Genomic DNA, 16638 nt, shown 5'->3' on the forward strand with positions numbered 1-16638 from the left:
TACTTGTTTCATATTTGTGTTGACTTATTAATAAATATATGTAGATAAGACATGACTACTAACACCTATTCCACGTTTTACTAATATATATGTGATACTGTTGTGTATCACTTGCACATCTCAATTTGGAGTTTAGAATGTCCTCCTTGGGCATAGGGACTCCAATAAATCATGTTTCCACAACTATGACAAAATTCACATCTTGGCATACAAATATGCCAAATATGTTTTTGCAGTTATATTTAGCAGTGAAAACTAGATTTGTTTTGTCCATAAGTAAATTGATTCTCACAAATCTAAATCTTTTGAATCCACATCCGAGTTAATCAATTCTTTTATAAAATAATCTAATAATAATTTAACTTTTTTTATTTACAAACTGATTTGTTTAGTTGTGGATTAAACGGTATTTGGTTTACTGAAATTGCTCTGTTTATGGACAAATTGAATTTTTGCACACATTTAATGGACGCCAATTTAAGCACACATTTCTTTTTTACCAAACATGGGTTATGATAGGAAGGGCCAGTAACCAGAAACCAACTATAATTTGTACAGTTCCAACCCTTTGGTTCTTAGCAGCATAGCACCCTTTATTGTGAAGGTGGGAATTCTCTGATAGTTGTCGATATATGATTTCTTGGATTTCTTGTGCCCAAGGCAGACTTCCCGAAGTATAAAATGCTCAATGCAGTTAAACAAAATGTCCTTTTCTAAACAATACATGTATACACATAAAACATATTTTCTATGCTTACATGAGCAGTGCTTGGTAAGTCAGTGTTTATCTGTTCCTATAAATTCAAAATTTAGCTGTCAACTTGTCACAACTCACTGTTTAAAGAATACATCCATTGTCTCAAATAAGAGGAAAAATAAAGAGAGGGCATTTTGTTAAGCTAATATTCCAGTGAGTGCCAGCATTGTTTGTTATCTTTAAAATGTGTTTTGTTTGCAGGTCTTAAACCCGTTCTATGTGTTTCAAATTGCCAGTCTTGCTTTGTGGCTGTCAGAAGGATACATTGAATATTCCATAATAATTATCATCATTACACTGATATCTATCTCTCTGTCGGTTTATGATATGAGACAGGTACTGGGCCTCTTCAATTACTAAACATTAACTTGTAAATTGTTAAGTACAATACATATGTAAACTTCATGTGATTGCCGTTATGGCCATCACAGAAAAAAATCAGAGAAGAAATAAAGTACATTATATTTCGATTGATTACTATATTTATCAATGCTTTTCCTCATTACCATTTTGTATCATCTTATATTGCTGGTTTTTATTTTTACTAAGTTGTTGATGATAATCAGTTAGACTGGAAATACTGTTGTAGTAAAATTGTCTGCACTATAGCATATATATTTATGTAAAAGTAAAAGAACACCAGTGAGGTCTTCCCTTGTAGCGAGTGCCAATCAATAAGCAGCAAGTAAATTAAAGGTCAAGAGCAGCCTTGAGCTAATTATGTTCATATTTTACATCTGTCATCAGCGCCTAATAATCTTCTCCCTTGCAGGTAGAGCTACAGCAAGGGAATTAGGGGAAGATTGATTCCCCCTCCCTCCCACTATGCATTTAATAACGCATCAGTCCTTTGCTTTATTTTGCGTGTTAAAATTTGTAAAATTAAAAATCCCTTCCTCCCTCTTCAAATCTCTCACATCCCGTATACCATGTGTCTGGCTTAGATTGTGGGCATGGAATTTGAGCATGTAAAATGGTCCATTCATCGGCTTATCTATTAGATGCCAGTGATTGGAGTGTGCTATGCACATGGAGCTTTGCCCAGAGATGAATTACTGGTCAATTTTTTTTTTTTTTTTTTTTTTTTTAGCATTTCAAGGTTGGGAGACCTAATAGCAATGCCTTATAGGGAATTGTATGCCTAAACAGGCTAATTGTGGCAAAGGGTTAGAATAAAACTTTTGAGATTGCATTTCATTGCTTGTGTGAGTTAAAAAGTGAACTTTGTAGTTACCATGATATTATGAACCTCTTACATTGCTTAAAAAAATTGAGTTATTTATCTACATGCATTTTGAAATAACTCTTTTACAGCAATCTGTAGAACTCAACAAACTAGTTGAATCCAATAACAGCACTGTGGTAACTTTGTGCATGAAAGATGGGGGTGAGTATGTTACAGATACTATAAATTATAAGATAATTTTATTCTACAAAATTACCCATCAGACATGCATATATCATGGCTATAGAAAGGGGCTATGCATATATCAAGGCTGTAAGAAGGACTATTAAAACAAAAAGGTGGTATTTCTTATAAATCTTCAGGTTGAAAACCTATATAAATACTCAAAAAGGTAGATGTAGGGAGGGCAATTTTTTATTCCATATGTATATTTCATATACAATATTTTGTTGCATCCAGAAGATATGCTAATGATGTCGATGCAATGAGAAACACGTAAAATAATTATTAAATGAGTGTGTGCATGTGATGTAGGATATGTAACTAGCTTGAAGCAGATGATAGAGTATATCTGCAAAAAAACACTTAAAGGTCCACTAAAGGCATCCAGACCACTTCATCGCGAAGATGTTTAGTTGTAATCCTGCAAAGTTAAACATTGCCTATGGGGAAGCAGTGGATTGGCTGAGATCGTTAATCATAATAATCTTAGCCAGGGAGGCAGAGCAGCTGGAGTGAGACCAGTTTAGTAAAACTCACTTTTTAAACCCTCACATGGGAAGGGTGTGTATACCAAAATAGGTAGATTAAAACTATTAGCATTGATAAAACAAGTTTGCATCCTTATCTGTAGTGTTCATTTAAACAATACTTACAAATAAGTTGGCAATAAGTTTAAAGGGACATTATAGTCACCAAACAACTTTAGCTTAATAAAGCATTCTTGGTGTATAGATTATGTCAATTAAGTTTCACTGCTCATTCCACTTCAATTTAGAAATTAATCACTTTTCTGTCCATGGAGGTTAGCCACAGTTCTCCTGACTGTGACTGATAGTGATGTCCCGAACGGTTCGCTGGCGAATAGTTCTTGGCGAACATAGCTTGTTCACGTTCGCCACGGACGGTGAACATATGCGATGTTCGGTCCGCCCCCTATTCGTCATCATTGAGGAAACTTTGACCCTGTACCTCACAGTCAGCAGACACATTCCAGCCAATCAGCAGCAGACCCTCCCTCCCAGACCCTCCCACCTCCTGGACAGCATCCATTTTAGATTCATTCTGAGGGACAGTGTGCTGCTGCTGATTTATTAGGGAAATTGATAGCTAGACTAGTGTATTCAGTGTCCACTACAGTCCTGAAGGACTCATCTGATCTCTGCTGTAAGGACAGCACCCCCAAAAGCCCTTTTTAGGGCTAGAACATCAGTCTGCTTTTTTTTTTCCCTGTGTAATCTAATTATATATACTAATTATATACCGTATACTGTGCCCACTTGCCCAGTGCCACCACTCATATCTGGTGTCACAATAGCTTGCATTTAACAAAAAAAAAACTTTTTTGACTGTAATATAATAGCAGCCAGTTTCCTTCACACGTGTGCCTTTCAGGTCCTGCCAGGGCACAGTGTCACACCAGTGAAACTCATATCTGGTGTAACAGTAGTGTACATTTAAAAAAAAAAATACAATTTTGACTGTAATAGATTGAATAGCAGTTAGTTGTCTGCCAGCGTGTGTGTCAGGCCTACAGCGTCTACTCTGCCAACTTCTGCCAGTGCACATTGCCACTCATATCTGTTGTCACAGTAGCTTGCACGCATAGTACCACTAATTGAAAAAAAAATGACAGGCAGAGACAGGCCACCCCGCAGGGGCCGTCGTGGTCGTGGTGCTGTGATTCCCTTTGGCCCTAGAATAATGTCCAGTGTTCAGAGGCCACGTACCCTGAACTCGAAAAGTTCTGAGGACATAGTTGACTGGCTAACACAGGACACCCAATCTTCTACAGCTTCGGCTCGGAACCTTGACGCACCATCCTCCTCCAGCTTAGCTTTGGGCACCTCTCAAGTTACCACTTGCCCGCCTGCCGCCACCACCAACACTAGCACCACAGCCGCTTCACTTGGTATGTCAGAGGAGTTATTTACACATCAGTTGGTAGAAATGAGTGATGCGCAAGCATTATTTCCAGAGGATGTAGATAACAGGGATATGTCTCAGTCGATGATGATGATGTTGTACTCGCTGCTGCTTCCTTTGCTGAGTTGTCAGATACAAGATATAAAATTAACTTTACTTATATGCTGGAGGTTCCTGCAGATTCTAGCAAGCTATTAACAGAGCAGGAGGTAAGATATTCTAAATTAAACAGCATTTGCAATACAGGAAGTGTAAACATTGGATGACCTGGATGTGTTTAGGAAGGCTGTGTAAGTTACATGCAGGGAGGAGTGACTAAGCATGTATAAACAAAGTGACTTAACACCTAAATGACAGAGATCTGAGCAGTGAGATTGCAGGTGCATGGTCTATACACCAAAACTACTTTGTGATGGTGACTATAGTGTCCCTTTAAGCAATAAGGGGAAAGATCTACCTATCAGTAAAATCAAGGATAGACTAGCAGAAATCAGTCTTCATAGTATTTTGTAAAAAAAGATAACCACCTTATTAATAAAAAAATGTAAGAACCATCTAATGTGTTACCTCACAACCCCAAAATTGATTGAACAAAGAAAAGTAAATTGAGTTGAATTTATAGTAATTTGATTACATTAAGACAGACAAAACATAGTCTAATGTTTGTTTATTAGCCAGTACGTTGTCTTACTTTGTAGCTTTAGCTCCAGATAGCTATAACTCAAGAAGTATTGAAGAGGAATTTATTTTAAATGAAAAAATAATCATCTAATAATCACCAAGATTCTTGTGATATGCTTCTTAGTACTTTTTTAGAAATGTTTTTAATAATCTTAATATGTGCCTTTTATTTTTGGCAGCACAAGAACAGGTGGAATCGAGATGCTTGGTCCCTGGAGATATAATAGTTCTCACAGGAAGAAGGTTCTTCCTTCCTTGTGATTGTATTCTTCTCAGAGGTAGCTGCATTGTAAATGAAGGAATGCTTACAGGTAGGATATGGGTGCTTAGATCTTGCATGGTTGGCAAAGATGTTGTGATTTGTTGTGGTTTTTAAAGTCTGATAAATATCGAGTAAACAGAGTTGTTGTGCAGCATCAAAACATAGACATGGTCACTATACCAATAAGTGATTAATGTAATAAGTTTAGTTCCTTACATAGGATGATCACTATTACTCTAGAATGCCCATATAATTTTTCAATATATTCTTTCTTTATCACATACTGAATGCTTCTTTAGTATATACAAATTACTTTTCTACTATTTTTTTTTTAAATTTATTTATAAAATATTTTACCAGGATGGATACATTGAGTTTTCTCTCATTTTCAAGTATGTCCTGGGTGTTCACATAGCTCATCTAGTAAATAGGACTTATTAATTAAACACTGGATTTTGTCTGCACTTGCACTAGAAGGAAAACAAAAAAATCTTGCACCTCAGTCCTTTCTATGTTCCACCACTGCTCATATCTCTTAGCACTTTAATGCCCCATCTTTATTTCGGTTCTTGCAGATGTGACCTCACTTTGTCCTTACTGTACGCGTCATGATGTCTAATGGTCACTCCCTTCTTCCCATACTAGGCAGCAGAAGGACAAAAGTGGTAAGCTGCACAGTCCTATGTGGCCCAACCAGCAGATAGATGTTGTGTTACACTAACATTAGTGCCATAAGGTGGCCTCAACTATTAAGTCTGTTGAGGATCCCACAACGTACTGATATAAATAAGATCCACCAAACAAGGAATTATCCAGAACAGAAAGAAATCCCCTGCTGTACTCCTCCTTAGGTATGCAGCATGTTGCGGTTAATGTGTCTCTGTATTTTGAGCTTGACAGGAGGAGCCAAGGAAACAGAAACAAGACGAAGTGAAGTACCAATAGGAATAAGCATAAGTGTGTTCAAATAAAGTAAAAGCCCAAGGTCAGGACAGGTGGCACAAGTTCACAGATGGAAAACAGGCAAAAATGGGTCAAACACCAGGGAGTAAATAGAATGCAAGGGAGATATTTTCACACTGAGGGTACAGTACAACTGAGCACATGGGACATATTTAGATGTGATTATATTGGGGAAAGTACCACATTTCTTCCATTTCATTGGTAACCATGGCTCCACATCCACCTAATGCAATCCTGCCTCCTTCCCCTTTAAGAGGCTGGCGATGCTGCCAAGCACTTTAGTGGGCTGGGGGCCTCAGCAAGGAAGAGAGCTGCAGTGCCGCTTCCACTAAGGATCCCCTCCTCCATTAGATTGGACTGGCAACACTGAAGGACCCAGCATGTGCTGTTGAAGTGCCATATCAGATGAAGAGGGACGTGCAGCGAGGGAATCCCAGGTGAGTGAGTCATGGGCCCTGACACTGTCATCTATTTTTTCCCCAAGACCCAGCCTCTCTTTAGCCCTCCTAAACCCCACATTGTAGTCTGTTTTCCCAGGAACCACATTTGCTTACAGTTTGTAATCATCTGCTGGTCCTGCAATATATAGATTTACAACACCGCCATCTTGTGTATTGCCATTGAGATCCTGTAAACTCCACATTTTTAGGAAGTGAGTCAAAGCTGTAGGAGGTTAGTAGAGTGCATGACATCACATGTCAGAGTTCACAAAAAACATGGAGCATTGACTAAAGCTTTTGTCAACTTGCTGCTTATACATAAGGAAAAGTAGTTCCTACTTATCGATACGTATAACTTATAAAAAAATATAATTGAAAGCATTTATAAAAAGCGGAACAAGAGAGGTAGGATTTTTGCCATGCCAATGTAAAACAAAAAAGGTGACAAACATCTGGATAGGTGAGTGCCAAAAACAAAAAATCCCCCCAAAAAAGCGTCCAAAAACGGCACCTATAAAAATAGTGAATTTAGAGCTCTAACATTTACTCCATATATTGTAGATTAATATCAAGGAGTAATAAGAGAAGTAGATTACAAGCAAAATTAAAAAGACTTGAAGTCTGCTTATTTTGGTTTTTGATTTTATCTTGTTTGGATATATTTTCTATTTTTATAACTCTAATATGTTTTATTTTTTAGGAATTGTAAAATGTGTATGTGCTGTTTTTACAGGTTTTGTTTTGTTAAGCAATATATTCTATTTATCTAACCCTGATTTTGTTTTACTGAACTCCTCTACTTAAAGCAGCTCTCAATATTTGCATCTGGCCCCAGCCCAGCAATGCTTCTTCGTAGCGGTCCATGACTGCTCACAACCATTTAGGTGACAAGGCCAGGACCTGTCACATAAAATGCCTTGTCCAACATTGTGCTGGTTTCACAAAGCCTTCCTTCATAGCATTAACATCTTTGTGTTTCTAGCATGGGGGAGCATGGGAATTTCATGTTCTGCCCTTCTTTGGGCATGTGCATCAATTGATGTGCACACACAATGTTTTCCAATGGATCTGTGTTGACTCTCGTGATCACAGAAGTGACGCAGTGGCTATACATAAGGAAAAGTAGTCCCTACCTAAAACAATGGATCAGTAGATATAATGATTTGAGACATACCTATAGAGGGTTAAGTAACATAGCTGCTCTAACTTGTTAACCATTTAGTACATCAGTGCATTACACATTTTAATTCAATATTATTTGCTATGGCTTGATTGTCATGAAAAGCTCAAAAGTTACTATTTTACTTGAAATACACTACATTTGATATCTACATAATTTACACTAACTTTAAGAATACTCATCAGCCGTGTTTTGTGGTTCTGATATTATGACATTACCTGTTTATTTCCTTAATCAAATTAAATCATATTTCTGCTATCTGTAAATGTATAAAGGATATTGTCTTATTTATGTCTTAGGAGAAAGTATTCCAGTCACAAAATCTCCTCTTGAAAATATCCAGAACTCCACTCCATGGAAAATACAAAGTGGGGAAGATTTCAAAAGACATGTATTGTTCTGTGGGACTGAAGTAATTCAGACATCTTCTTTTGGTTCTGATAATGTCATAGCTGTAGTGAAACAGACAGGTTGGAAATCAATCAAAATGTTCATGTTTTCTGTTTCTAATAAAATTTAATTTTTTTCTGCTTTTAACTAAATTCAGACAAGTTTAGTAATCATTTAGTTTTATAGTCTTTGCAGGAGTTTGTGGTTAAAGTTAAAGTTAACGTTAATAGGTGCTCAAAATGTCAGTTGTGGTCCGCCAGCTGATTGCCAAGGGCAATTGGGTAGACCATGATGGCTGCCATAGAGGGCTTGGCTGTGCTGCACAGAGTGGCCTTGAGGTGGACACTGTGTAGAGCCGTATGGATCGGATCTTTTCATTCATTAGGTAGTATATTGAATCCATTACACAGGTAAAGAGGAAAAAGAAACGTGTCTGTCAGGTATTTGGCTGTAGTGGTACGGTAGTGTAAAATATTGGGGTCTTGTTGTTTATGATGGTATGTAGAGAGCTGACTAACTAAGATGGAATTTGAATGGGGAGGGCTTGCTGGTGGCAGTGGAGTCATGGGAGTTTTTTGCTTTCCTCAGTGGCATGAGATATAGTCTCAATAAAAAAAAAATATGTTTGCACGCTGTTTTACATTACATTCTGAGCATAAGTGTATCATATAGAAAGCATTTATAAAAATTAGATCACAACTCACTGAAGTCTGGGCCCCCCTAGCTTAATGTATGTGCATTAAATATATTGTGAATTGTATTCATTTTTGTAAGGTCTATACCTATTCGATTATTGACTGAAACCTTAGTTATTTATAGACAAGCTGGCTCCACTTTTCTATATTATGATAACAAAAATATAGAGAAAGACTGTATACAAAGAACCATTGTAAGGTCTCCAGTTTAAAAAAAAACCACAAAACTCTATACAGATTGGTGTAATATTTTTCAGTTTCCCTATTTCCCTTCCAACATTTTTCACTGGACTACAAACACAGACACCTTTTAGACCAAATTTCTGACCGAGAAGACATGCCCCACTGTGGATAATGAGACTGATAACTGGTAAACTACTTAGGGCTATGTGAGATCAAAAACCTTCTCTGCGGCTCAGTAAGTAGTGGGCTATGAAAACTATTACCAGACATCAGATTTAGAACAACATCTGTGCAACCTTGTCCTAGATATCTCACAATAATACAGCATTTTATACCACTACAATAGCAAAACAGATTCTTTAAAACTCACTCATAGTCATGCAAGAAACTCCCATGTACTTCATAAGATTATGTATTAGATAATATGTATCAGACCTTTAATATTCTAATTATTACTGTTCAGGTTTCAACACAGCTAAAGGAGATATGGTGAGGTCAATCCTATTTCCCAAGCCCATGAACTTCAAGTTGTATCAAGATGCAACCAGGTTTCTGATGTGCCTTGTTGCAATAGCAGTGGTTGGCTTCATCTACACTGTAGTATTATTTTCAGTTAAAGGGGTAAGTCATGTGTTAAATGAACATACATTATGGTACATACTTTGCTTGACTGAAGCACTCAGTAGATTTAATCATAGATTACAAATATATATAAGGAACTAGAATAGTGAACAGCATAGTGATTGTTTGACTGTTGTGTCATGGGTGCCATCATAAATATCACTCAAGAATTTATTCAGTAAATCAAGAATTAGGTAGAATTGACAAAAGTACTGCAAATTTTAACCAAACGATATGACCACATAGATCACAGAGACTATGTGTAATACAAATACATTTTATAGATATGTTATATGAAAATGTCTTCTTTCCATATTACCCAGAATTCTTACAGTGATATTCGGTGCTAAGTGCTGAACTATCTGCTCTCGGTTTTAGGAAACAGCAAGAGATATCATCGTAAAGGCATTGATTGTTGTCACAGTTGCCATCCCTCCTGTTCTACCTGCTGCTGTATCTGTGGCAATCATGTACGCACAAAAGAGGCTCAAGAAAAAAAAGATATTTTGTATAAGCCCTCAAAGAATCAATGTTTGCGGTAGAATAAACGTGGTCTGTTTCGATAAAGTAAGTTTGTAGGTGTGCATTTCTAAAGATGATAATTTCAAAATGATGCATGACATACTGTACATCTGTGTTTAGCAGAGAGTGTGAAATATCAGGTTTACATTATTTACTTACAATTTTGCCAAATTGCTCTTTGTTTTAGACTGGGACCTTAACGGAGGATGGCCTTGATCTGTGGGGAGTTCTGCCAGCCATTGAAAAAAGGTATTGAATCACTTTGACTTTTTATTGAAGATAATAATATGCTGCAGGAACTATCAACAAAAATAATACCTGATTATAAATAGAAATAGCTGGGGGATCTAACAAAACTAAGTATTACATCTTGTCTTAAAAATGCTTGGAGAATGGAAACTTTTAGAAAACTGATATTATAAACAACAATACCATTGTTATTAGAGAGTTGTAATAATAGGATTTTTCAGCACAGTTTGTCAGTTTTTTATTAAAGTGAGAATTGTCGACTTTGAATCCACAACAATTCCATCTTTAGTAAATGTAACTGCATATGAAGTTGCTGTAGAAAAAGCAGATAGAAGACACTAGGAAAGTTACAATTCCATCCACTCATGTAGGCTGAATTGGAGATTACTGTACTTTTTGTAAGTGACGTTTCCCTTGAGATTTTTCTCACTCATTGCCTATAATCTTTGTGATACAAGGAAGCCACTTGTTCCTGTATGAAACAAGGAGTGTATCAGAGAACTACTGATTTGTTGTCAGGTCCTCTTGTGACAGTATATTGTAGCTAGGCTTTGGGTATATTAAGGATCTAAGTCTATATGCCAGTTTCACCACTGTTGTAATATGATTGTAATCTTTATGGATGTCTAATGAATTCTTCTATTTCTTTCCAAAAACAATGCTGCTAATTTTTATAATTACTCATAAGCAATGTCACTATATCAAAAAAAGTAGGACAATATATATAAAAAATTTATAACTTAACAATTTACATATATACAGCTTTCAGAATGTTCACATGTTCACAAATGGAAACAATTTGCAATGGAGCCCACTTCTTGGAGCAATGGCCTGTTGCCACTCATTGATCGTTTTGGATGGAAAAATTCAAGGTGATCCCCTGGACTTGAAGATGTTTGAGGGAACAAACTGGGTAATATTTTAACCTAATGGTTTAAACATAGAGATTGTGTTACTTGGTAAAATTAATTAGGGGTATGTGACAAATGCCATATGTCAACTTTCACATTATTTATAGTTATGTTACTTCCATTTTAAAGTGGAAATCCTCACAATTATACCTTTATAATATAACTTGAATGCTATGATACAAATATATACACACACATACATGCAAAATTGATTTGTATGAGGTGCAATTTAATCCTTTTTTCTATAGGTACTTGATAATTCATGCCAAGAGAATGAATGTGATGACATTTCAAAACAACATCTTGTGATAAAACCAGGGCCTCACAACAGTTCAGTAAGTACTAGTAAATTATAGGATTCTTTATTAACAATGCATTTTGATAGAATATATTAGCTGCTGTAACAGTATATAAAAGTATCTACCGTATATACTCGAGTTTAAGCCGACCCGAATATAAGCCGAGGCCCCTAATTTTACCCCAAAAAACTGGGAAAACGTATTGACTCGAGTATAAGACTAGGGTGAGAAATGCAGCAGCTACTGGTAAATTTCTAAATACAATTAGATCCTAAAAAAAATATATTAATTGAATATTTATTTACAGTGTGTGTATAATGAATGCAGTGTGTGTGTATGAATGCAGTGTGTGTGTATGAGTGCAGCGTGTGTATGAATGCAGCGTGTGTGTATGAATGCAGTGTGAGTGTATGAATGCAGTGTGAGTGTATGAATGCAGTGTGAGTGTATGAATGCAGCGTGTGTGTATGAATGCAGCGTGTATGTATGAATGCAGCGTGTGTGTATGAATGCAGCGTGTGTGTATGAATGCAGTGTGTGTATGAATGCAGTGTGTGTATGAGTGCAGTGTGAGTGTATGAATGCAGTGTGAGTGTATGAATGCAGTGTGTGTGTATGAGTGCAGTCTGTGTGTATGAGTGTAGTGTGTGTGTGTGTGTGTGTGTTGAAGAGCCTTGCTGGGGGGGTGGGCAATTTTTTTTTATTATTTTAATTTTTTTTATTATTATTTATTATTATTTTTATTCATTTAATTTAATCATTATTATTATTATTGTATTATTATTTATTTATTATTTTTTTATTATTACTAATTATTATTTTTTTGTCCCCCCTCCCTGCTTGCTACATGGCAGGGAGGGGGGGCTCCTTCCCTGGTGGTCCAGCATTGGTAATTCAGTGGGGGGAGAGGGGTGCTGGCAGAGCTGTACTTACCTTTCCTGCAGCTCCTGTCAGCTCTCTCCTCCTCCGCGCCGTCCGGTCAGCTCCCTCTGTCAGCTCACACTGTAAGTCTCGCGAGAGCCGCGGCTCTCGCGAGACTTACACTGGGAGCTGACCGAGGTGCTGAACGGACGGCGCGGAGGAGGAGAGAGCTGACAGGAGCTGCAGGAAAGGTAAGTACAGCTCTGCCAGCACCCCTCTCCCCCCAGTCTGTATTATGGCAATGCAAATTGCCATAATACAGACTCTGACTCGAGTATAAGCCGAGTTGGGTTTTTTTAGCACAAAAAATGTGCTAAAAAACTCGGCTTATACTCGAGTATATACGGTATCTATCTATGTATTCCTGTAATTTCTCACTATTAGAAATGTAAATGTATAACAATTTTGTTGTTAATTATTTTATAATGGAAACTTATATGTATGTGTTCCACCAAATATTTCAAAAGGAAACCGGAGGATGCACAGTTCTCTGGTTTAATGTTAACAGTAATCCCCCACACTTCAGGTGGTCCAGGCAGGCCTACCATCAGGAGGATACAGCCAAAATAGGCCCCACATTGGTGCATACAGTCATGGGAAAAAGGAAGTACCCTCTTTGAATTATATTAGGGCATAACATCAATCATCTGTTTCTTAGCAGGTCTTAACATCAGGTAAATACAACCTTAGATGAACAACAATACATGACAAATTACACCATGTCATGATTTATTTAACAAAAATAAAGCCAAAATGGCGAAGTCATCTGTGAAAACTAAATAAACCTTATGATTCAATAGCCCGTAGAACCTTTAGCAACAATAACTTGAAGTAATAATTTTATGCATGACTTAATCAGTCTCCCACATCATTGTGGAAGAATGTAGTCCCATTGTTCTTGACAACGTTGCTTCAGTTCATTGAGGTTTGCTCACGTTCAATCGGGTTGATGTCTGAACTTTGACTGGTTCATTGAAATACCTTGATTCTTTTTCAGCCATTCTGTTGTAGATTTGCTGATGTGTTTGGGATCATTGTCCTGTTGCATGACTCAATTTCAGCCAAGTTTGACTTTTCAGACAGATTGCCTCACATTTTATATTAGAATACTCTGGTATATAGAGTTCATGGTCGAATCAATGACTACAAGCTTCCCAGGTCCTGTGGTTGCAAAACAAGCCCACATCAGCAACCCTCCACTACCATGTTTGACAGTTTGTATGAGGTGTTTGTGCTGATATGCCGTGTTTGTTTTTTCCCAAACGTGACTGTGTGCATTGTGGGCAAACATCTCAACTTTGGTCTCCTCTGTCCAAAGGACACTACTCCAGAAGTCTTGTGTTATGTTCAGATGCAACTTTGAAAACCTAGGGTGTGCTGCCATGTTCATTTTAGAGAGGAGAGGCTTTCTCCTGGCAATCTTTCTAAACAAACCATATTTTTTCAGTCTTTTTCTAATTGTACTGTCATGAACTTTAACATGTAAAATGCGGGCTGAGGTCTGTAGAATCTGAGATGTAACTCGTAGGTGGTCTGACCTGGCTTATTAACGGGACTTCCACTCCTGTCTACTATTTACCCTCTCAATTCTCATGGAAGCAGTAATGGTGTACTTAATTTTTTACACATGGCTTCTCCATTTTAGCTTTATTTTTGTTAAATAAGTCATGGCACGGTGAAGTAGGTCATGTTTTGTTTGTCACCTGGGTTGTATTTACCTAATTGTAAGACCTACTAAGGGACAGATGATTATTACTATGTCCTGGAATGCAAAACCATGGAACTTTTTCCCATGATATATATATATAGATATATATATATTAAAATAATTGATTTCCTCACCCCTCCTGGGTTGTATGTTTATTCCTCATTCTAGGGTCCTCTACCAGAGGCCTGGGAGTTTGACGGTTCTGCGCAGTATATTAGATGTTCCTAGAACTGCACTCTTCTGGGCAGCGATCTCAGATGTCCCACCCGGAATCTGTTGAAGCCACTCCCCCAACTTGGGAGTCACAGCCCCAAGTGCTCCTTTCACAACTGGGACTACTACTGCCTTCACTTTCCACATCCTTTCTAGTATTTCTTTCAGTCCTTGGTATTTGTCCACCTTCTCATGTTCCTTCTTCCAGATCTTCTAGTGACTGGGTATTGCCACATTCACCACGACTGCAGTCTTTCGTTCATTGTCTACCACCACAATGTATGGTTGGTTGGCCAGCACTTGCTTGTCTGTCTAGATATTGAAGTCCCACAGAATCTTAGCCCTGTCAGTCTCAACTACCCTTGGTGGTATCTCCCATCTGGACTTAGGCAGGTCCAATTCATTTTCTGTGCAGATGTTTCGGTACACAATCCCAGCAACATGGTTGTGTCTCTCAGTGTATGCTGCTCCTGCTAACATCTTGCATCCAGCTACTAGGTACTGGACTGTCTCAGAGGCCTCTTTACACAGTCTGCACCTTGGGTCTTGCCTGGTGTGGTAGACTCCAGCTTCTATTGATCTGGTGCTGAGTGCCTGCTCCTGTACTACTGGGATTAGTGCCTCAGTGCTGTCTTTCATTCCTGCCTTTTCCAACCACTGGTAGGATTTTGTCATGTGAGCCACATCCACTATCTGTCCGTGGTACACCCCATGGAGAGGTTTGTCTTGCCAAGGAACCTCCTCTTTTTTCTGCATCCTTGATCTGTGAAAGTCTTAGACATTCTCTTAGCAGTTCATCTTTTGGAGACATGTTCGTGATGTACTTGTGGATGCTCTGTGTTTCATCCAGGACTGTGGCCTTGACACTCCTCAGGCCCTGACCTCCTTCCTTCCGGCAGGTGTACAGTCTTTGGGTGCTGGATTTTGGGTGGAATCCTCCATTCATAGTGAGTAGTTTCCTGGTCTTGACATCCATGGTGACTAGTTCTTCTCTTGGCCAGATTATTATTCCAGCTGGGTACCTGATGACCGGTAGGTCATATGTGTTGTTGGCTTGGATCTTGTTCTTGCCATTGAGCTGGGACTTCAGGACCCGTCTGACTCTTTGGAGGTACTTGGATGTTGCTCCTTGCCTCCTTGCCTCTTCCTCATGGTTGCCATGTGTTTGTAGTACCCACAGGTACTTGTAGCTGTTCTCTACATCTTCTAGTTTGCCTTCTGGAACTTCAACTCCTTTTGTCCTGATCATCTTTCCTCTTTTTGCTATCATCCACCCGCACTTCTCTAGTCCGAATGACATTCCGATGTCCTTGCTGTATATCCTAGTTAGGTGGATCAGTGAGTCAATGTCTCGCTCATTCTTGGCGTACAGCTTGATGTCATCCATGTAGAGTAGGTGACTGAGTAGGTGACTGAAGGTAGCACCACTCTTGAACCTGTATCCGTATCCACTCTTCTTGATGATCTGGCTAAGGGGGTTGATGCCTATGCTGAACAGCATTGGGGATAGCGCATCACTTTGGTATATGCCACATTTAATGTTCACTTGAGTTATTGTCCAGGAATTGTTTTTTAGAGTTGTTTTACACTTGCCCATCAAATTCTTGATGAAGACTCGTATTGTCTTGCTGACCTTGTAGAGAGCCAAGCCTTCCAGTATGTGTGTGGCATTGTGTCATATGTTTTCTTGTAGTCAATTCTGGCCGTACACAGATTGGTCTGTCAAGTCTTAGAATCCCTTGTGACTGCTTGGTCTACCAGTAGTTTGTGTTTTAAAACTCTGGTGTTGTTTCCAAACCTCTCCTGAGTACTGCTCATATATTGACACATATGCCCTTGGATCTTGGAGGCTGTGATGCCTGACAGGAGTTTCCATGTTGTGGGAGGCAGGTTATTGGTCGGTCCTTCATGACCAGTAATATTCTGCCTTGTGTTAGCCAGTCAGGGTGGGAGCCTGTTGCTAATGGCTTGTGCATTTCTGCTGCTAGGCATTCATGCAGCGCTGTTAACTTCTTTATCCTGTAGTTGTGCATCATGTCAGGTCCTGGGGCTGACCAGCTCTTCATGTGTGCTGCTCTCTGTTGGATATCTTCAACTGTGATTATGACTGGTTCCAGTTCTGGCAGCATGCAGTGGTCTGCTTTCAGGTCTAGTAGCCACTGGGCCTCAGTGTTATGAGATGCTTCTTGCTCCCAGATATTCTTCCAGTACTGTTCAGTCTCAGCTCTGTGTGGGTCTTGCGATGAGATGTGGTGGTTACTCTGTAGCTGTGCATACACCATGGATGGTTCTTTGGTAAAGAGGGGATTGAT

The 16638-nt window shown here is 38.5% G+C and overlaps 1 protein-coding gene across 1 annotated transcript in view; it reads left to right on the top strand.

Annotated features, from left to right (window-relative positions):
* LOC134586213 (probable cation-transporting ATPase 13A4) overlaps nucleotides 1-16638 on the top strand; it is a 130514-nt gene that overhangs the window by 75969 nt on the left and 37907 nt on the right. The window contains exons 10-18 of the mRNA XM_063441709.1: nucleotides 959-1093; nucleotides 2072-2144; nucleotides 4949-5080; nucleotides 7914-8084; nucleotides 9346-9503; nucleotides 9882-10070; nucleotides 10213-10274; nucleotides 11037-11187; nucleotides 11434-11520. Of these exons, the coding sequence (XP_063297779.1) occupies nucleotides 959-1093; nucleotides 2072-2144; nucleotides 4949-5080; nucleotides 7914-8084; nucleotides 9346-9503; nucleotides 9882-10070; nucleotides 10213-10274; nucleotides 11037-11187; nucleotides 11434-11520 (1158 nt within the window). The remainder of the gene's footprint in view (nucleotides 1-958; nucleotides 1094-2071; nucleotides 2145-4948; nucleotides 5081-7913; nucleotides 8085-9345; nucleotides 9504-9881; nucleotides 10071-10212; nucleotides 10275-11036; nucleotides 11188-11433; nucleotides 11521-16638) is intronic.

Source organism: Pelobates fuscus, chromosome 2 (assembly GCF_036172605.1).
Source record: "Pelobates fuscus isolate aPelFus1 chromosome 2, aPelFus1.pri, whole genome shotgun sequence".
Classification (NCBI taxonomy): domain Eukaryota; kingdom Metazoa; phylum Chordata; class Amphibia; order Anura; family Pelobatidae; genus Pelobates; species Pelobates fuscus.